Source organism: Myxine glutinosa, chromosome 2 (assembly GCF_964187855.1).
Source record: "Myxine glutinosa chromosome 2, kmMyxGlut1.1, whole genome shotgun sequence".
In the NCBI taxonomy this organism is placed as follows: Eukaryota; Metazoa; Chordata; class Myxini; order Myxiniformes; family Myxinidae; genus Myxine; species Myxine glutinosa.
In genome coordinates, this window is record NC_136262.1 from 191,122,184 (window position 1) to 191,145,870 (window position 23,687).

General features: G+C 47.6%; 1 protein-coding gene across 1 annotated transcript in view; it reads left to right on the forward strand.

The window, feature by feature from the left end:
* The window catches only part of LOC137412439 (transient receptor potential cation channel subfamily M member 1), a 164,863-nt gene that overhangs the window by 71,947 nt on the left and 69,229 nt on the right, over nt 1-23,687 (forward strand). Inside the window, exons 13-14 of the mRNA XM_078772685.1 lie at nt 20,682-20,732; nt 20,875-21,015. Coding sequence (XP_078628811.1) covers nt 20,682-20,732; nt 20,875-21,015 — 192 coding nt within the window. The remainder of the gene's footprint in view (nt 1-20,681; nt 20,733-20,874; nt 21,016-23,687) is intronic.

Below are 23,687 nucleotides of genomic sequence, written 5' to 3' on the forward strand. Positions count from 1 at the left end.
TGCCATGATCTTTCTTGGGAAAACCACATTTCCAAGCTGGCCTCCAAAGCCAGTCGCCGACTGGGCATCCTCCGTCGTGCGAAGTCCTTCCTTGGCACACCTGAGCTCCTCACCACATACAAGGCTTTCAGCTGCAGCTCAATGGAATACTGTTCCCCCCTCTGGGCTGGTGCTCCTGCCTCACACCTTGCTCGGCTTCACGCTGTTGAGGCCAAAGCTTTCAGAATCATTGGAATCTCCTGCGATGTAGTCAACGCCGAGGGCCTTTCACTCACTCACCGCAGGCAGGTTGGTGGTCTTTCTGTCTTCTACCGACTCCTCTCCGGCCTTGCTCCCCCAGCTCTCTCTGTGCTCTGTCCCCCCAATATTCCTTCAGGTCGCACAAGATCTGCCTGCAACCCTCTTATGGTTAAACTGCCAAAGTCTAGGCTCTCTGCTCACCTTCACTCTTTCATTCGCCTTTTCTCCCGCCTCTGGAACAAACTCCCCCACTCCCTTCAATCCCACTCCTCCCTCCAGGTCTTTAAAACAGCTGTTCACCACCATCTCTTATCGTCCCCCATCGAAAACCTTGATCTTTTCTACCCCCGGTAATTCACCCCAGAGTCCTTGCAGTGTTCATATGTTTTAATCCTCTCCCACCTCCCCCCAAGTCCTCCCGATGTCCCTGCTCTCAAATGTTGTGTTTGTGTCCTTCCCCCTCTTCCCCCTCTCTTTTGTGTCCTTCCCCCTCTCTCCCCATCTTGTCTGCCGCTCCCCTTGTTTTTTGTGTTTTGTGTGTCGGTTTGTCTTTTTGTGTGATTAATGTTAGCTCTTTCACGAGCCTCGATCTTGTATACAAAAAAAAAACTAAAAAAAAAACTGAGCGGGCAGCCAAACCGTAACAAACTGAGCGGGCAGCCAAATGGGGCGCGGGATCAATTACGCCCATAGAGGTGGAATTGGAGGGTGGACGCAAAATGAACGGGACCTAATGTCATGTCTTTACACAACGCAGATATTAATAGGGGAAATGGCCGATACTTACACATACTATGACATAACTAATACTACAAGTGGGCCTACGTGTTGCTCGTGGAACTAACTATGAAGGGCAAACCTTTAGCCTTTAATGATCAATATGTGCAAATCTCAAAACCGTAGCACTGCCCCCCACCTTTGCCAGACTCGTCCCCGAGTCGAACCCACAAAGGTGAGAACGACCGGTTTTGAGAAAGGTTTGGGACTAGTTTTAAAATTACGTGTGACACTTAGATCTGGTTTCCCTCTACATTTAATCGAACATCCTGTATGTGACAGTTTTACAACACTAGATATGTCACACCTACTGTGTTGTGTAACTAACTAACAAGACTCACACCCACAGCTAACCGAATTGCGGAATTGATTCTCAAACTAAACATAAAGCCGGTGGGTTATTTACATTTCTATAACCCAGGACCTGTTCTTTTGTGGAAAGAAAATTTGGAGGGGAGAACACACAGCAATGCACCAATGCACCAATAGTTCGCAAAAATGAACCATTCATTCACCATTTCACCATTCAAATGTCATATTGTTGTATCAATTATATATGTATATGTATATATGTATATATATATAATTATATGTATATATATATGTATATATATGTATATATATATAATTATATATGTATATGTATATATATATATATATGTCATTGTTGTATCAATTGTATTGTTGTTGCAATTGATATTGTTGTATCATATTGTTGTATATATTGTTAAAATAAAATGTTCACCATTCAAATGTCATATTAAATGCCACATTTGCTGCTTGGCTGCTGCTTGGCTGCATCTTCTTGCTTCCTGCTTCGTCTTCGGTGTGCCATAATAAAAACTTAAAGGTCTTCTTTCCTGACACACAGGAATCAGGAATCAATGACACACACAGTTCCTGACACACAGGTCCTGACATCTTCTTTCCTTTTCCTGACACCTGACAATTAAAGGAAGATGGAAAAGATATATGGAAATGCTGTTGAATACAGAGAATGAATGGGATGGCAACATAGAGAGTAACCCAGTTTTAGGACCGGCAGAGAAGATAACTGAGAAGGAAGTTGAGGAAGCGATAAAAGTAATGAAGGGTAGAAAAGCGGGAGGGCCGACTGGAGTTGTGGGAGATATGTTGAAGGCAGCAGGAAGTTTGGGTGTGAAGAGAATGACAGAGATCTGTAATCTGGTGGTGAAAGAAGGCCGCATTCCAGTGGATTGGGAACTGAGTACCCTCGTCCCTCTATACAAGGGGAAAGGTGACCCTCTGGAGTGTGGCTCGTACCGAGCGATAAAGTTATTGGAGCATGGAATGAAGGTATTGGAAAGGGTGTTGGAGAGGAGGATCAGGAAGAAAGTGAAGATCGACGAAATGCAGTTTGGATTTATGCCAGGAAGAGGAATGACAGACGCGCTTTTCATTGTGAGGCAGTTGCAGGAGAAGTACATGGAGAAGAGGAAGAAGTTGTTTCTTGGGTTTGTTGATCGGGAGAAAGCATTCGATAGGGTTCCACGCAAAGTATTGACATGGGCATTGAGGAAGTTAGGAGTGGAGGAATGGTTGATCAGAGTAGTGATGGCAATGTACAAAAGAGCACGCACAGCTGCAAGGACGAAGGACGGGAACAGTGGTGAGTTTGAGGTGAAGGTGGGAGTGCATCAGGGGTCAGTACTAAGTCCACTACTATTTGTAGCTGTGATGGAGGTGCTGGCTCAGAACGTAAAGGAGGGTTTACCGTGGGAGTTGTTGTATGCAGATGATCTGGTGTTGATTGCGGAAAGTATGGATGGACTGAAGGAAAAGATGAACAAGTGGAAGGAATGTATGGAGACAAAAGGTCTGAAGGTGAATATCGGAAAGACGAAGGTGATGGCAAGTGGCAAAGCATGTGGTGAGGTGGAAAGAACTGGGAAGTGGCCCTGTGCTGTGTGTAGGAAGGGTGGCGGAGTGAACTCCATTCAATGTACAATGTGCGCTGAGTGGGTTCATCAAAAATGTAGTGGTCTGAGAGGGTCATTAACCAGTGTGGCAGCTACATTCAAATGTAAGGTGTGCACAGAGGGAGCTGCAGATGGAGGAAATGTTGAGTTGGATCTTGGAGACGGCGTGAAGCTGGAAGGTGTGAAAACATTTTGCTACCTCGGAGACGTGCTGAATGGAGAAGGTGGATCAGACTCGGCAACGGTTGCTAGAGTGAGATGTGCATGGAAGAAGTTTCGGGAACTGAGTGGCGTGCTGATGATGAGGGGAGTGTCGTTGAAGCTGAAGGGAAAGGTGTATGCTGCATGTGTGAGAAGTGTTATGATTTATGGGAGCGAGACATGGGTAATGAACGTAGAGCAGCAACGAAGGTTGGAAAGGGTGGAAATGCGAATGGTTCGACTGATGTGCGGAGTATCGTTGAGAGAGAGGAAGACAAATGATGAATTGCGAAAGATGATGGGAATAGAGCCTGTGATTGATGCTGTGAAGAGGAACAGGTTGAGATGGTTTGGTCATGTGTTGAGGAAGGATGAAAGTGACTGGTTTAGAAGAGTGATGGAAATGAATGTAGAAGGAAGTAGAGGACGGGGAAGACCAAGAAAGACTTGGCTAAAGATGGTGGAAGAAGAAATGCGGGCAAAGGGGTTAACAAGGAGAGATGCAGAAAATAGGGCAAAATGGAGAAGATTGTCATGGGGACCGCAAGGCTAACCCCCGCTCTAGTAGGGAAAATGACCTTTAAAATGCATGTTGTGTTGTTGTTGTTGTTTCCTGACACACCAGAATATAATGTACATACCGTGTCCATTTTTATTTCCAGCAGGGCCAATCTTAGGTGGTCCGATTGCGTGACATCGACGCCACTTAAAACCAGTGGTCCGCAGGTGGCAGGTAACGTTTGCAGAAAATGACTGCTCAGCAAAGATGCCAGGCCACAGAACGTGTGGTCCATAAGGTGTATTGGTGCAGCAAAAGGTAGCAGGGGCGTCGCACGAGTGTAGCCATGTGCAGCTGCACAGTTCAAGATTCCTGCACACTCCCCTCCAAAATGGGTCCATGGGTGGGGAGGAAGACAAAGCACAGTTAGCAAAGGAAAGGGCGCAAAGGTACACACAATACAAGGCAATGAAACATGAGGGGCTCGGGAGAGCGAGCAGAGCAAGCTCGTCCCTAACCGTTCGTAACCCCCCCCCCCCATGTCAGCCTACACTACCCTTGCCCTTCCTTGTATTTACAATTTACAAATTCGTCACTCCGTCTTGTCTCCCATATCCCCCTCTACTCCAAATTCGTCTTCCAATCCCTCCCAAGAAGGAAGAGATGGAATTACACACAATGTCAAATCACGTCGAGATGCATCTCACCCACTCAAATCGTTGACAAAATCTGGTGTGGAGTTCCCTCCTTGGTGAGTGGATGTGGATTGTGCGAAGAGACTTCCTCATCCTAACTATCCTCTAATAACATTAACTCAGTTACACTACCCGGGGTCTTGCCCTGCTAATTCAATTGGCCATCGTTACACGATGTGGTTCTCAAAACCAATTCCCATTGACCATCCTGTGATGCCATCCAATTTGGGTCTCACTCCCCAATTTTTCTTACTGTGCCTTTGCACAATTTCGGGGCTGGGTCATGTGGCTCTAGTAGCAGGTCCAACTTCCTGCGCACCTCCGCCACTGAAGTCGCCACCCAAGCTTACCTTGCTCCTTGCGACTACCCTAAATCGGGGAAGGCCCCTCCTGGCCCTCTCACCCCTCTGATGCCCTCTCTGGCATTGGGCTACCCGGGTCCTTTCCTAGGATCCTCGGGCTCCACTGAACACTACTCTGACTGGCTCCCAGAGCCTACCTGCGGCCTCACCTGGCCGACAGACTACCAGTGGCGGAGTGCCCCAATAACCATACGCACCAACAAAGCCCACACGCCCAGCCATTCCACAGACTTATGCACCCATCCAAGCACTTCCTGCTACTTCCTGCACCACAGGTGTCAATATCCAATAATTTACCTAAACCCTCTACCTGACTTTAAACTACCCTTCCCGGGTATTCGTGAAGGGGTCCATCTTCCCCCATTCACTCCTTCGCACCATGCATTCCACACCACTCATTCCACACCATTTACTCCCACTTGCACACCATGCAAGTCAATTCACACAACACAATCCCACTTGTCCTCAATCCAACACTCATACATCACCTCTGGTCATCCCCGACCAATGCCTCATTTGCTCAAGCCCATGCACACAGTGGTTCCCATTCAATTCCTTATTTGCTCAAGCCCAAGACACACACAATTTCTCCAAACTACTACACACACACAGCATCATCTAACTAACTACTTCCCTCTAATACTCGTGCTTCCCGTCTTCCCTTACACTAAGCACTCCCTCGTCATCATCCCTCTAATCTCTCTACGTCCCCGCTACCTGTACAAGTCACTACTTAAATCTTGGTCTCCTATTGTCATCCTTCTAAATCCCTAACAATATCCAAGCCTGCCCTCCGCGAGTTTACACTGCCACCCCATATTCTAATGCTCATGTGCCCCCAATGAATGGTAAAGCTACCATTCGCCACCACTATGGCTAACTATCCACTCCACTCGAGCCTCTCGGTGCGGAAATACATCGTCGTCACTGCTCGGCTTCGCAAACCCGAGCAATGCATGAGGGTGGTTGGTCTCCTGTTGGTTGGGTCCGTCCGGCATTTTCGATTCAGGGGAGGAGGCATGCTTGGGCCAAGGTTCCAGGCGCCATCCTTGCGCGGAGCCTTTCGGTCCCCGGCATGATGGCCCAACCTCCCACGGCCGGAGCACCACGCCCGCCCGGGGGCGAAGCTCCGACCTCTCCTACCCCCCCCCCCCTCGAACCGTGCCGATTGCCCTTCCCGCCAAGGTGCGGCACTGACCATACAGGGCGTGGCCCGGCACGAATCGTGCACGCCGCTGCGGCAACGATCCCCGCCGGTCCCCGCAGCACACAAAGCACACCACGCACCGAGAGCTCGTGTCGGCTATCCGTCGCCCCACGCGCTAACCCCCCGATCTGGGCCGATGCCCGAGTCGCATTCTCACACCCACTCGCGACCCGCTCCCCACTCGCACACCGAGGCGCTCCAGCGCCTCCCACACACCCCATACATGCCTTTACGGCATGTTCTCGTGCACTCTCTTCCCCTGCACACCCAGGTGCACACCACCCAGGTGCATTCATGCCGCTCGCACACCCCACCAACACACACCCTCACGCACATCCTGGTGCTCTCACACCACTCGCACACTCCGTTACACACTTCTCCTCCACGCACTCCTCTCGTGAACTCTCTCTCGCCACATCCTCCGTAACACCCACGGGTGTGCACTCCTGCACACACCCAATCATCACCGCACACCCTCGCGCACACTCTCTTGTTACACCCTCAGTAACAACCCCGGGTGTGCACTCCCGGTACACACCCAACCATGCGCTCTGGTGTGCACTCCTGCACACTCTCTACCACACGCTCCGGTGTGCATTCTCGCACACTCTCTTCGGCCATCGCACACTGTTTCACACACTTCACACATACACTCCGTTGTGCATTCGCTCTCACTCTCTGTAACACACTCTCCCGTTACACACTCGCGCTCTGGCACACACTCTTTCCTCACACGCGCGCCATTCGCCCTCACACATCGCACCACGGACCTTCCACGAGCGCCCGGGTTACGTCGTGATCCCAAGCGCGCCAAAAATCTTTTCGCGCCAAACATTTTCGCGCCATACACGCTCCGACTCACCTTCGGGACCCTTTTCCGCAGCAGCACGTGCAAACCTTCATTTTCATTAGGAAGCACGACATCTCAATGTGAATCCAGACTTTGCACATATTCCATCACCATCTCCGATTTAATTTCTGCTTCTGCCATCTCTTCGTCCCCAATTTCAACTAAAATTATTTCATTGTCCTCGACGACCGCCGGCGCCAATAAAATTTTGTCTTCCAATTCGACCTTCCCCGGCGCTCCCGACATTTCTTTATTCAATTCGGTGGCCGTCGGCTTTTCCATACCCAGTGTCGCGATTTCTATAGCCCCGGTCAACTTAACTGCGCTCTGCTCTACCCGGCTCTCCACGCGTTCCTCGCACCGCGTTATCTCGTCGCGTCCCTTTGCGACCTCTTCGCTCAACTTGCGTCTTATGTCCTTCCCTGCCTCTTTCGTTTCCTTTTTCGACGCCACCCTCATTTTTCTCAATTCGTTCTTTCAGGTGAACATTTTGCTCCCCAACCCGTTCACTCTTCCAATTGATCCCCCGCCTGTTTTATGTCCAGGGCGGATTTGTCCCCCATTTCCTTCAATTGGCCCCACATTTTGTTTTCCAATTTATTTAACCCGTCTTTCATTTCTTTCATTTCCAGGGTGGATTTGTAACTTTGGGTGTCCATTTTGTCTTCCAATTTATTTATTTCCCGGGTGGATTTGTTACTTTGGGCGTCCATCTTACCATTCATTTTATTTATTTCATTCATGAATTGCACCATGAAGGTGCTCATATAGGATTGCATGCCCATAACCCCCACTTGCGCAGCGGGCCCGGCCCTCGCCGCCACGTGCGAGGCGCCGCCATTTTCTTCCCCTACTGCCGGCCCCTCATCAATGTTCTCCCCCTCTTCCAATTCTTCCCGGGGGTCCTGGGTTATTACTTCTTCTCCCTCTACCTCATCATTTACCCCCACCGGCATCCGACCGCTTTGGCTAGCCATGGCACGAATTTAATTTAGATGTTAATAACTAAATTTCGGTCGCTCGTAATTTTCGAGTGCGTTAAGCGCACTTCGGGTCCCAATCCAAACTCCTGACACCAAATGTTGTGGATCTGCCGCCGGCCTTCTCCTCTTACCAAGGGGGGATTAGTCCCCTTGTCTTTGACCGGCCTGGCGGGACCCGGGACCTATGATGTCCCTCCCGGACAGCGCGAAATAGGGTATTAGCACTAGAATTCGCTATTACCTAATTACTCGCGCTGCCCTGAAACGAGGAAATAAGCCCCGCACGAACCACGCGTGTTGCAATGCTGAGCGGTGCGTACACGCGATCCGTGCCATTTAGATGGTGAACCCGGTTCTAGCGGTCTTATTCGTGCCATGCTTAGTCAATGGATAAATTACAAAAGCGGTCGAATTGGAAAAAGGAATAACAGGTTTATTTACACTATACAATGGTTCAAGAAAAAGGGGACACAGTGCAGCCTTAAAGCAGTCTTACTTAATACCCAGGACAAACGGGCCCATCTCACACACACACACACACTCACACGGGGCTTGCAGCTGCAGGATGATGGTCCGCGCGTCCAGGGATGGCTCTCGTGCAGCTCCCTCCGGTCTCCGGCTCGTCCCGTGCAGATGGTAAGAGGAGAAGGCAGGAGCTCTCCGCGTGTCGTCTTGTACGCACAGGGTTATTACGGGGCGAACGGTAGGGTGTGGGCTCTGGCGGTTAATCACTCGCGGCTATGACTGCGTTTTACTCGCGTGGCTGAAGTAGGTGCTATTCGCCCCCGGCGCGTCTGGCTGCAGCCGTGTACTCGTACCGCCAACGCCTCTTCTTCCTCCCCTCTGGCGTGTACATTATACTGCGAGGTACAGTTCAAAGCCTCAAAGCGAGTGATGCTAGTCACGTTCTCCTGCCGACAAGTCCTCTCTGTAACAAGTCCTTTCTCTCCTCTGCGAGTCCTTCCAAGTGCTCACAATGCGCTCGCCCCCTCAAGTCCTTTCTCTGCGAGTCCTCTCGCGCTAGTCCTGTTCAAGGGCTTTGTGCAGTGATTTATATAGGCACGCCCCGCGAACCTTCTCGAACGTACCAGACGCGCCTCTCCACGCCCTCTCATGCCATGCCGTTAGAGCCCTGATTGGCTGGTGGCTCTTACCGTCATCGCATCTGACGCTCCGATCTCACCGCCGCCCCCACCCGGGTCCCATGCTCCTCCTTCTCAGGCCTACCTCGTGTTACTCGACTAGTGAGCGAGCAAAGGGCAGCAAACTGAGCGGGCAGCCAAAGCGTAACAAACTGAGCGGGCAGCCAAATGGGGCGCGGGATCAATTACACCCATAGAGGTGGAATTGGAGGGTGGACGCAAAATGAACGGGACCTAATCTCATGTCTTTACACAACGCATATATTAATAGGGGAAATGGCCTATACTTACACATACTATGACATAACTAATACTACAAGTGGGCCTACGTGTTGCTCGTGGAACTAACTATGAGGGGCAAACCTTTAGCCTTTAATGATCAATATGTGCAAATCTCAAAACCGTAGCAATATATTTATCCACATCTAGTTTTAATATTTAGTTAATTTGAGCACCGAAATCTTGTGTTTGACAATAATAATAAAAAAAGCTCACACATTTTTCCTTTGTTTCCATTGATTACAAAGGACCAAAATTGCACGTAATTGGTAAATGTCAAAATGCTTTAACTCTCTTTTCGGCTTCTGGTCCGGTCTGAAGAGGACGCAGGCGTCACATGCTCGCCGCTTCTTCGACTGGACCACTGTCTGTGGCTTGCTTTTTTGGTGGTCGTGTGGATTTTTTGGCCATTGAGTCTGCCCTCCGCATAGTCCCGGCTCTGCTCCCTGCTTCGCCTACCCGGCTCCTTCGCCTGCTCGCTGTTTCCTCGGGCACGCTCTCATGGGTTGTGTCCTTCGCAGCGGTTTTCCCGCCGTGATCTTGATTTGTAGCGGCGGCGGTTGATTGCCGCTGCATTTCCCGCTTTGCCGTGATCAACCTTGGCCTCGTGATCGTCTCTTTGCTCCTGTCTGCCCTCTGCTTGGTCCCGACTCTGCTCCTGGCTTCACCTACCTGGCTCCTTCGTCTCCTTCGTTTCCTTGGGCCTGCTCCCGTGGGTTGGGACCATTGTTTCACTTCCTCAACCTTGGCCTCATGCTCGCCTCTCCGCTCCTGCCTGGCATGGCTCTGCGGTACTCCGCCGCAAGGCTCCTTCTGCTCAATACCCGCTCCACCCCATCATGCATCTCTGCCATCAAATCAAATGGACTCCTCCGACGACCCAGGTACATTCATCGTGGCTCCGGTCGTAAGTTTGTATATGTACAATCAGGTCACTCCATCCCCGTCCTCTGGTCGGCTCAGCGCACTCCCACTCATCGTCCCAGCGCACCTAGTCACGGCAACGCACAAAATCGCACCTCCTGCCTGCGAACCCTGGCTAAATCACCTGAATTCATCCCCGCTGTTCAAAACAACATCAAGCTCACCCTGTTCAACACCCGGTCCCTCAACAACAAATGCCTCATCCTCAACGACTACATCCTGGATAACAAACTGGACTTTCTCTGTCTCACCGAAACCTGGCAACAACCTCTGGACTACTACACGCTCAACCTCACCACACCCAATGGATATTCCTACGTCAATAAACCACGCTCGGAGGGCCGAGGTGGTGGAATTGCCGTTATCCACCGTCAAGACATCAGGACCAGCCTCATCCCCATCGCCTCATCCTCATCCTTTGAACACCTGGCTTTTAAACTCTCTGGTCGCACGCAGTCAGTCATGGCTGTCGTCTACCGCCCTCCCAAACCACACCCATTATTCCTGTCTGACTTCTCCTACTTTCTGACCCAGCTATGTTCCCTCTCCCCCTCAATCCTCCTCCTTGGTGATTTCAATATCCACATGGACTCCACTGACTCCACAATAACCACTGACTTCACTGATTTACTCACCTGCTTTAACCTCACTCAACATGTCAACTTTCCTACGCATATCCGTGGTCACATTTTGGACCTTGTCTGCTCCTCTGGATTAATTTTGCACCATCTCTCAGGCTCCGACCTCACCCTCTCTGACCACTTAGCCATCACTATGACCATCAACATCCCCACCCCAACACCAAGACATTATCGCACTATCACCTTCCGTAAGCTAAACGCTCTTTCACCTACCTCATTCTCATCCACCCTCTCTGAAAAAATGTCCACTTCTCCCTTCATTGACCTCCACACCCCTTCCGACCTCACTGACTACTACAACCACACTCTCTCCTCCTGCCTTGACCAGCTTGCGCCTGTAAAAACCAAAACAGTTTCTTTCACCCATTCTGCTCCCTGGTTTACCCCTGAACTCCGCCTGATGAAAACTCGTGCTCGCCAACTTGAAAGACTCCGCAATAAAACAGGTCTCACAGTTCACTCCCAAGCCTACAAGGACCACCTACAACATTACAAAGATCCCACGCCCGCTCCGCCTACTACTCTCAATTATCCACTCTGGCTCCGGAAACCCAAAAGCACTCTTCTCGACAATAAACAAACTCCTCCGCCCCCTGGACACCACCACCCAGTCGTTCACAGTAGACAACTGCATCTCCTTCCTTTCTTTCTTCCAACGCAAAATTGACAACATCTACAACAGCATGACCACCGCCGCACCCGCTCCCCCTCCAACCACCTGCCCCCCCTTATCCTGCCTTCCCCTGTCTCAATTCTCCCCGGTCTCCCCTACTGACCTCTCTGAACTCATAGGAATGAAAACTGCCACCTGCACTCTTGACCCCATCCCCTCCAGCTTTGTCAAGACCTCCCTCCCTGCTCTCTCTCCACTTATCATTGCAACAATAAACTCCTCCCTGTCTACAGGCATCGTCCCACCATCCCTCAAAATTGCTGCTGTTACCCCCATTCTAAAAAAACCTGGTCTAAACCCTGACACCCTAAATAACTTCAGACCCATCTCCAACCTACCCTTTCTGTCAAAAGTTTTGGAACGTGCTGTAGCCGCTCAACTCAAACATCACCTCTCTGCCAATAACCTGTATGAAACATTCCAATCCGGATTCCGCTCCAACCACAGTACTGAAACTGCTCTCCTCAAAATCACCAACGACTTTCTCCTCTCCTCTGACGCTGGCAACCTCAACATTATCGTCCTCCTCGACCTCAGCGCTGCCTTTGACACCATCGATCACACCATCCTCCTCACCCGACTTGAATCCACCTTTAACGTTACCGGCACTGCCCTCTCTTGGATTAAATCATACCTCTCTGACAGACGCCAGTTCTTCTCCATCAATAACTGCAAATCCCCCACTGCTCCCCTCCCCCAAGGTGTCCCCCAAGGTTCAGTTCTTGGCCCCCTCCTCTTCATTCTTTACCTGTCCCCCCTCGGTCACTTAATCCGCCGTCATGGTCTCCAATTCCACTGCTTCGCTGATGACATCCAGCTTTTCATCTCCACCAAGGCCGTCTCCACCGACACCCACTCTATCCTGACAAACTGCATCTCTGAAATAAAATCCTGGCTTCAAATCAACTTCCTCAAACTTAACTGTGATAAATCTGAAATAATCATCATTGGCCCAAAAACGCTCACAAAATCCACCCATAACTTTGCCCTCAACATCGACGGTATCCCAGTATCCACCTCCCCTCTCATCCGGAATCTTGGCGTCATCTTTGACCAAACCCTCTCCTTCGACAAATACACTAAACAGATCACAAAGACAGCCTTCTTTCACCTGAAAAACATCGCCCGTCTCCGCTCATCCCTCTCCTCCACGGCTGCAGAAACCCTCATCTACGCCTTCATCACCTCCCGTCTGGACTACTGCAATAGCCTCCTCTATGATTCACCCTTAACAATCACCAATAAACTCCAATACATTCAGAACTCCGCTGCCCGTCTACTCACCCATTCCCGGACCCGTGACCACATCACCCCCGTCCTTTATAAGCTTCACTGGCTCCCCATCTCCCAGAGAATCCAGTACAAAATCCTCCTCTTGACCTACAAAGCCCTCCATAACCTGGCCCCATCCTACGTGGCTGACCTCCTCTCCAGACACACTCCCACCCGCAACCTCCGCTCTGCTGGTACCAACCTCCTGACCCCCCCCCCCCCATCCGGACCAAATTCAGATCCTGGGGGGACAGGGCCTTCTCCATCGCTGCTCCCACCCTCTGGAACTCACTACCTCACACCATCAGAGACTCCTCCTCACTCACCACATTCAAAACATCACTAAAGACCCACCTGTTCAGCACTGCATTCAACATTCAACCCACAGCATTTAACCCCTGACTATCACTTCTCTTTCTCCCTCCTTTTGCTTTAAATATTTCCTTATTGATTCTTGTCTTTTTGCAATTGTTGTTTTCATGTTTTGTTATGCATTATGTTTTGCACTCTGTCAAAGTGCCTTTGGGCTTCATGAAAAGCGCTATACAAAATAAATGAATTATTATTATTATTATTGGCTCCTGGCTTCACCTACCTGGCTCCTTCATCTCCTTCGTTTCCTTGGGCCTGCTCCCGTGCGTTGGGACCATTGTTTCACCTCCTCAACCTTGGCCCCGTCTCGTCTCTCCGCTCCTGCCTGACATGGCTCTGCGGTACTCCACCGCAAGGCTCCTTCTGCTCAATACCCGCTCCACCCCATCATGCATCTCTGCCATCAAATCAATTGGACTCCTCCGACGACCCAGGTACATTCACCGTGGCTCCGGTCGTAAGTTTGTATATGTACAATCAGGTCACTCCATCCCCGTCCTCTGGTCGGCTCAGCGCACTCCCACTCATCATCCCAGCGCACCTAGTCACGGCAACGCACAAAATCGCACCTTCTGCCTGCGAACCCTGGCTAAATCACCTGAATTCATCCCTGCTGTTCAAAACAACATCAAGCTCACCCTGTTCAACACCCGGTCCCTCAACAACAAATGCCTCATCCTCAACGACTACATCCTGGATAACAAACTGGACTTTCTCTGTCTCACCGAAACCTGGCAACAACCACTGGACTACTACACGCTCAACCTCACCACACCCAATGGATATTCCTACGTCAATAAACCACGCTCGGAGGGCCGAGGTGGTGGAATTGCCGTTATCCACCGTCAAGACATCAGGACCAGCCTCATCCCCATCGCCTCATCCTCATCCTTTGAACACCTGGCTTTTAAACTCTCTGGTCGCACGCAGTCAGTCATGGCTGTCGTCTACCGCCCTCCCAAACCACACCCATTATTCCTGTCTGACTTCTCCTACTTTCTGACCCAGCTATGTTCCCTCTCCCCCTCAATCCTCCTCCTTGGTGATTTCAATATCCACATGGACTCCACTGACTCCACGATAACCACTGACTTCACTGATTTACTCACCTGCTTTAACCTCACTCAACATGTCAACTTTGCTACGCATATCCGTGGTCACATTTTGGACCTTGTCTGCTCCACTGGATTAATTTTGCACCACCTCTCTGGCTCCGACCTCACCCTCTCTGACCACTTAGCCATCACTATGACCATCAACATCCCCACCCCAACACCAAGACATTATCGCACTATCAACTTCCGTAAGCTAAACGCTCTTTCACCTACCTCATTCTCATCCACCCTCTCTGAAAAAATGTCCACTTCTCCCTTCATTGACCTCCACACCCCTTCCGACCTCACTGACTACTACAACCACACTCTCTCCTCCTGCCTTGACCAGCTTGCGCCTGTAAAAACCAAAACAGTTTCTTTCACCCATTCTGCTCCCTGGTTTACCCCTGAACTCCGCCTGATGAAAACTCGTGCTCGCCCACTTGAAAGACTCCGCAATAAAACAGGTCTCACAGTTCACTCCCAAGCCTACAAGGACCACCTACAACACTACAAAGATGCCCTCTCCCACGCCCGCTCCGCCTACTACTCTCAAATTATCCACTCTGGCTCCGGAAACCCAAAAGCACTCTTCTCGACAATAAACAAACTCCTCCGCCCCCTGGACACCACCAACCAGTCATTCACAGTAGACAACTGCATCTCCTTCCTTTCTTTCTTCCAACGCAAAATTGACAACATCTACAACAGCTTGACCACCACCGCACCCGCTCCCCCTCCAACCACCTGCCCCCCTTATCCTGCCTTCCCCTGTCTCAATTCTCCCCGGTCTCCCCTACTGACCTCTCTGAACTCCTCATAGGAATGAAAACTGCCACCTGCACTCTTGACCCCATCCCCTCCAGCTTTGTCAAGGCCTCCCTCCCTGCTCTCTCTCCACTTATCATTGCAACAATAAACTCCTCCCTGTCTACAGGCATCGTCCCACCATCCCTCAAAATTGCTGCTGTTACCCCCATTCTAAAAAAACCTGGTCTAAACCCTGACACCCTAAACAACTTCAGACCCATCTCCAACCTACCCTTTCTGTCGAAAGTTTTGGAACGCGCTGTAGCCACTCAACTCAAACATCACCTCTCTGCCAATAACCTGTATGAAACATTCCAATCCGGATTCCGCTCCAACCACAGTACTGAAACTGCTCTCCTCAAAATCACCAACGACCTTCTCCTCTCCTCTGACGCTGGCAACCTCAACATTCTCGTCCTCCTCGACCTCAGCGCTGCCTTTGACACCATCGATCACACCATCCTCCTCACCCGACTTGAATCCACCTTTAACGTTACCGGCACTGCCCTCTCTTGGATTAAATCATACCTCTCTGACACGCCAGTTCATCTCCATCAATAACTGCAAATCCCCCACTGCTCCCCTCCCCCAAGGTGTCCCCCAAGGTTCAGTTATTGGCCCCCTCCTCTTCATCCTTTACCTGTCCCCCCTCGGTCACTTAATCCGCCGTCATGGTCTCCAATTCCACTGCTTCGCCGATGACATCCAGCTTTTCATCTCCACCAAGTCCGTCTCCACCGACACCCACTCTATCCTGACAAACTGCATCTCTGAAATAAAATCCTGGCTTCAAATCAACTTCTTCAAACTTAACTGTGATAAATCTGAAATAATCATCATTGGCCCAAAAACGCTCACAAAATCCACCCATAACTTTGCCCTCAACATCGACGGTATCCCAGTATCCACCTCCCCTCTCATCCGGAATCTTGGCGTCATCTTTGACCAAACCCTCTCCTTCGACAAATACACTAAACAGATCACAAAGACAGCCTTCTTTCACCTGAAAAACATCGCCTGTCTCCGCTCATCCCTCTCCTCCACGGCTGCAGAAACCCTCATCCACGCCTTCATCACCTCCCGTCTGGACTACTGCAATAGCCTCCTCTATGGTTCACCCTCAACAATCACCAATAAACTCCAATACATTCAGAACTCCGCTGCCCGTCTACTCACCCATTCCCGGACCCGTGACCACATCACCCCCGTCCTTTACAAGCTTCACTGGCTCCCCATCTCCCAGAGAATCCAGTACAAAATCCTCCTCTTGACCTACAAAGCCCTGCATAACCTAGCCCCATCCTACCTGGCTGACCTCCTCTCCAGACACACTCCCACCTGCAACCTCCGCTCTGCTGGTACCAACCTCCTGACCCCCCCTATCCGGACCAAATTCAGATCCTGGGGGGACAGGGCCTTCACCATCGCTGCTCCCACCCTCTGGAACTCACTACCTCACACCATCAGAGACTCCTCCTCACTCACCACATTCAAAACATCACTCAAGGCCCACCTGTTCAGCACTGCATTCAACATTCAACCCACAGCATCTAACCCCTGACTATCACTTCTCCTTCTCCCTCCTTTTGCTTTAAATATTTCCCTATTGATTCTTGTCTTTTTGCAATTGTTGTTTTCATGTTTTGTTATGCATTATGTTTTGCACTCTGTCAAAGCGCCTTTGGGCTTCATGAAAAGCACTATACAAAATAAATGAATTATTATTATTATTATTATTATTAATACTAGGGCATGCCCGTACGTGGGTGCCCGTTCCTTGCCAAAAAAAAAAAAAAACGCTACCCGTACGCTCTACCCCGCCCGTACGCCCGTAAACAAAAAAAACAACGCTCTTCGCTTCCGCCCTTCGCTCTGACTGAATTGGGAGAAATAATGCGCATAAGAAATCGAGAAATTATTATTTTCTCCGGAAGAAATCGAATTACGAACCGTAATGGCGCACGCGCTCGGCTCGGCTCGTTCTGTGATTGGCTGCCGGAAGTGAAGTCTTCACTGTCCGGAAGGTCGCAAATCGCAGTTACGATGAATCGCAAATTAGTTTTAATTAGTTTTAAAACATAGTTTAACGCCAACATAGTTTGCCAACGTGAAATAAATGAATACGCTCTCAAATGTGCCGTCCGAGGCAGAGTCTGTTCGCCACGTTCGGCACACGTGATCGCTCGCTGCTCTCTGATTGGTTGAATCGTTTTTTGGACATAGCTCGGTAACTACTTGTCCGATTAATTTCAAACCTTGAAAAGGCACATCCTCGGGTCCCCAGCAATATACCTGGCAAGTTTAAAGTATATCGGACCCGTGGTTGTCGAGAAACAGCGGTCACAGACATACATACATACATACATACATACATACATACATACATACACACAGAGATTACTGGAATTATAGATAGATTAGACCGAGGACAATTATCTGGGTATCATTTTAATTGTATTTTCATGTTCTTTCCAATGGTACCAGTTGCAATGGAGTTCCTTGTTTTTGAAATGTTTTGTCATGTACCTAGTATATAGCCTACAGTAGTCCTGCATTCTATCCCAATCTATCCATTCAATAAAATTAATTTGAATTTTAATTCTAAGCCCAAGATCAAACAACCTAGCCTTGCTAGGCCTAGGCCTACAGATGTTTGCGAGGGCTGCGTACTCGATCGACTGATCATTGTCGACGAAGCTCTCACTCTACGCAATGCGTAATCATATTATGCCATGATAACCATATGAGATATTTTCTGTCAGGTTTAGTTTTTATGAATCTATGCCTCACATTTTATGGCTTATATATTGGGTCTTGTGCTTGCGTCCACAACCATATCTCGGAGATGTATGGACCGATTTTGTTCATACTTGGCACAGAGACAATACATTACGCCAATTACGGCATATGTATGCACATCATTTTGTTTCGCCATGCGATCAAAGATGGCCGAATGGCGGCCATTTTAGTTGTAAACTAGAACAATGTGACTGTGTTGCCAATATGCCTCTGCATAGTCCCACAACGGCTCGATGCCATCATTCTGCATATGTATGTGTAGGGGATCACGTTTGTGAAGTTTCGTGTTGATTGGATAAGGTTCGTTTTTCTATCCAAGATGGCTGCCAAACCACGTGACCTATGACATCATCATTTTCAAACTATATGCAACAGTGCTGTTAGATAAAAAACCACCTTTAGAGGCCATTTTTCCCCGCAAGCGGGGGTTGGCCTTTTTCGGGAACCGTGGTAGTTGTTGTTTTTCGGTCCCCTTTTTGAAGCAATGTTTTACGGCCGGATGCCCTTCCTGACGCCAACCCTTTTTGCCGCCTTTAACGACAAGCAGGAAATTACCAGTGAACTGGTACTCAATTAGCCGACCTCGGAAGGATGACAGGCTGAGTCAACCCCCCTGGCGTTAATTCAGCGATCGACCGGGTTTCGAACCCAGGATCCTAGGATCCTAAGCTGACACCCTAGCCGCTAGCCCAAACCAGGGTTTTACATATTTGATTGTAAAATGGATTATTAAGTGACTGTATTTACATATTTGATTGTAAAATGGATTATTAAGTGACTGTATTTTCATATTTGATTGTAAAATGGATTATTAAGTGACTGTATTTACATATTTGATTGTAAAATGGATTATTAAGTGACTGTATTTACATATTTGATTGTAAAATGGATTATTAATTGCTGTTTGGATTATTGGATTATTGCTATTAGATGATATTTGTAAAATTTTGCATCGATAGTATGAGCGGTTTCAGAGATATAATTATTTAATATTTCCTTCAATCCAATATGGCTGCCAAACCATGTGACCTATGATGTCATAAATTTAATATTTCAATACAAATGGGTCATAGATCATGTGCATGCAATTTCAGATTTTTAGGATAAGGAATTCGATTAAAACATTTTTGGCTTGTATACCACTTCACCTATGATGCCATCATTATTATGCTTTTGTTCCCCATTGGGAGTACTTGACAATGTGCCACGTTTGAAATTTTTCCATTCAGCGGTTTCTGAGAAATAAAATTTTATTATTTGCTTTTAATCTAAGATGGCTGCTATACCACGTGACCTATGCTGTCACAATTATCATAAAAAATATTCTGCATGGGTGTCACTCCTACCCTGAATGTTTCGTCTCAATCGGACATATGGTTGCTGAGAAAAACGAGGTTTAGCCAGGACGGACGGACACTGACGTACAGATGGACGGACGGATGGACGGACAACCCGAAAACATAATGCCTCCGGCAACTTAATCGGCGGAGGCATAAAAACCTGAAATTGAACATGTCCCCAACCATTTATTGAACATACATGGTCCAATTTTGTTCAAACTTGGCACAAGCAGAGTATATGATGGGGTACATGATGGGTTTGGGGAGGGGGACACATGTGGCAAATGGACGAGGTGTGTGTGTGTGTGTGTGTGTGTGTGTGTGTGTGTGTGTGTGTGTGTGTGTGTGTGTGTGTGTGTGTGTGTGTGTGTCAGTCATGTTTTTTTTTGTGAATTTCTATTGGAGCTTTCTGATGTGGTATGCGATCCACCGAAATTGTTGCTATGATCTCCTGAGTTGATTAGGCTAATTTACTATAAATAATCCGGAAGAATTCCCATGTTCTGAATGGATGCCATGTTAGGTTTTATAGAGCAGCTTAATAGGTCATTCCACGGCATGGCATTCTAATTGCAAAAGAAACAACAAAAACAATAACATTGTAATAAAGTATATATTAATTAGTACGAATAATATTAACAACATCGATAATAGTAGTATCATTTGGGAATAATAATAATGAACGTATAATCCCCGCCCTGGCCCAAGCACATCTGGGATGGTGAAAGGCAATCTAATGCTTAAGCACTACAGCAGGCAGGTAAGTTCTGAGTTGATTAGGCTAATTTAAATTCAGCTTCCGTAATCCTCCAAATAAAGCGACAGCAACAAACTGATCGCCATGAGTTCCTACATTGACTCGACCAATGAAATTTGGTACAATGGACCAACGGGCCTATGAGTCACTACAAAGGAATGTGAGGAGGGAATGTGTGCTCCTCAGAAGTAAACTGGCTGATCCCATATCCAGAGGCAAATTTATTTAATTGCAGTGAGGTATTCCTTTTTTTTTCTTTTTCTTTTGTATACAAGATCGAGGCTCATGTAAGAGCAAATATTAATGACAAAAAAACAAACGGACACATACGACAAATAAAGGGAGCGGGAGACAAGATGGGGAGGGAGGGGGAACACACAAGAACAACATTTGAGAGCAGGGACATCGGGAGATCTGTGGGAGGGAGAGGGCTTGGGGTGAGGAGGCGTGGGAAGTGGGGAAATACTTAGGGCGTGGGAAGGGGGGAAGGGGGGAAAAAGGGGAGGAAATACCTTTGGCATTAATGGTAGCACTGAATGAAACATTTGAATCTGTTACTGATCTTTGTTCAGTGGGAGTTGAATGGGATTCCAAATAGGAACATGAAATTATTTGGATCCCTCAAAAGGTGTATAGGGTGCTGTAACCCACTTTACTTCTCAGGGGTTCAGGTAAAGATGGTATGATATTTTAGATTTATTCTGGAGAGAGACATTAACGAATGAGAAAATGAATGGATTTTATTGCGTGCACTACTGGAAGTAATATTGTCGATGTAACTTTTTGGGATGAAAATATCTTTATCTTTTATTTTGGTTTTCTAGAAACAAGGCCCTGTGAACACACTTCATCAGCTGGTTCACGATGTCAAAAAGGTGCAACCATTTCTACCTGTATGTGCTTCTTCTTCAGTTTGTCACATGTTATGATCTTCACAACCAGCCGCCTCTCAATGTTTTTTTTTGTTCTGTAAAATTACATGCTTGCCCTCAAAATACCTTCATTCTTTCCTCACAGAACAGCATAGCTCCTGACTATCACATCAGCCTCATTGACATTGGCCTGGTGTTAGAGTACCTAATGGGAGGTGCATACCGGAGCCACTACACACGCAAACGCTTCCGCGTACTTTACAACAATCTCTTTGGAGGCAAACGTGTGAGTTTGAAGCATTATTTGTTTAAATCTCTTGTTTCATCACATGTCTCATTGTTTTTGAAGGCCTTTTGTTATTGCTGCTGAATTTAAAAAAATTGATGCTCCCAGCCAACACCATGGCAGCTTAGGAGGGGTTTTGTCATCATTTGTTTTTGTTTCCATAGACATAAACTACAGTAGACAAAGGCATCATTAATGCACTACAGCAGACAAAGTTAACATTTATGATCAGAGAGATAGGAAAACAAGGGTTTTTATTTTCTCCACTGCTCCCAATGTTGTGCGTGACAGTTTGCTGTACGAATCAGAAAGAATCACTGAATATCTAGAAAAACAGGAAAGGAAAAACTGAGCAATGAGATGACACAAAAAGATAAATGGAAGTGTTGAAAATTAGCAAAACAAATAAAATGAACACAGGATTAAAAGGGGAAAAGTGAAAAGCAAGATGCACATTGAATGCAATGGACAAAACTAACATATATGCAAGGCAATGTTATGAAATGCCACGATACAAAATATTTGCAAGTACCGGTATATACTTTTTATTTGGGCTGACAGGACGGCCTCGAGAGATACGCATACTCGCCTCTAAGCTGTCGAGCCTGGGTTTGATTCCAAACCCAGCTATAAACTGTCTGTCCGGTGTTTCTCAGGCAGGGTGATTCTTTGATGTGTGTGTTGTCCCTTGGATGGATGTAAAATGGGTGTCCTGTCTGCCAGCATTCGTTGGTGAATGTTAAAGATCCCATGGTGTCCTCCTCGACGAGTAAAGGGACTATTGCCAGTAATATGGCCAAATTCCAAATTCCTACCCAAACTTGTCCAACATATCAGGCCTGGCCAGCCGTTCGTGAAGACTCAAGCCAAGCTTCCCCCTGCTGATCCCACAAGAAAGATGGGATAATGGTGGCTGATAAAGAAGAAGGAGATACTTTATTTTTAGCTCACCTGGAACGAAGTTCAGGGGAGCTTATGCGATGGCGCGTTGTCCGTCCGTCAGTCCATCCGTCAGTCGGTCCATAAACACTTGAAACCTCTTCTCCGAAACCGCTGAAGGGTTTGCGACCAAATTTGGCACAAATGATATTTGTTGTGTTGTTACTAAAGTTTGTTCACGACATTAAAAAAAAATTGGGGTCTAAGGGGTCTACCGGGGATCAAACTGCATCCAGGTTTGACCCCCAAAATAGGAATTTGCTTTTTCCTCTGAAACTATACACACTATTTCGATGGAACTTAACCATAACCTTCATCAAGCGTGATGTACCAACGTTTGTTCACGGCATGAAAAACAAGACCAAAAGTCTAACAGTAGCCGGGCTTGTAAAATATTATAAACCACAAACACGTATGATTAGCTTTTTAAACAGTCGCTGATGCTGTTTATAACATTAAAGAAAGAAATTTGGAGGAATCCCGACATCTGTGAGGTACGTTTTACTTACAAAACTGAGCGAAGATCTACTGTAATCTATATACCCCACAAGGGTTGGAGGTGTGCTCATTTACCAAGCAGCTAGCTAGCACTTGCCAAGCCAGCCGTTCCTTAAGGATTTTGAATGGAGTGCTTGCTCGAATGCTTTAACCATTTGGCGATCTCTCCACAAGAAACTTGGTAAATGAACACACACCCAATGTTCTTGAGACCCGACCATAGAGAGACTGTAATCAATATACCCCAAAGAGAATGACCCCACCTGCACCTCCCGTAGTTTATAGTAAATTTACCTAGTAAATTTAAATGTCGGTCGTTGGAGTCAGTTGTCGTAATGACATCATAGACGTAATGACGCAGCCAACACAAAACTGCCGCTACTTTAATATGTACAAGATGATATATTTTAACTTCCAGTAGGTTTGCAGTCACTACAAAGGGATTAGTGTTATGATTAGATTTATTATAATATTAACGCTATATTTCGAAAATGATATTACCATTAAAAAACCGATAGGCTAATTCCTTACTTCTGCGATTATTAATATTTGTGCCGAACACCGCTTATCACCGATTCATGAACCATACACCGCTTCAATCCATTAACTTTGTATTCATGACATTGGGATTAAGGTGCTGTGGTTATATTTACTATATTATTATTCATCAGAGACAGCCAATACAGATTCATGAACCATTTCTTGCATCCAATACGGAAGCCTCTCCTCAGTGAAAGACACATGAAAGCCCGTTTGGAGTTTGCAAAAAAGCACCTAAAGGACTCAGACTGTGAGAAACAAGATTCTGTGGTCTGATGAAACCAAGATTGAACTGTTTGGCTTCCGTCTGGCCACTCTGCGATAAAGCCCAGATCGGTGGAGTGTTGCAGTGATGTTTGTCCTTCTGAAAGTTTCTCCCATCTCCACACAGGATCTCTGGAGCTCAGCCAGAGTGACCATCGGGTTCTTGTTCACCTCTCTTACCAAAGCCCTTCTCCCACGATTGCTCAGCTTGGCCGGGTGGCCAGCTCTAGGAAGAGTCCTGGTTGTTCCAAACTTCTTCCATTTAAGAATTATGGAGGCCACTGTGCTCTTGGGAACCTTCAATGCAGCAGAAATTTTTTTGTAGGCTTCCCCAGATCTGTGCCTCGACACAATCCTGTCTCTGAGCTCTGCAGGTAGTTCCTTCGACCTCATGGCTTGGTTTTTGCTCTGATATGCATTGTCAGCTGTGA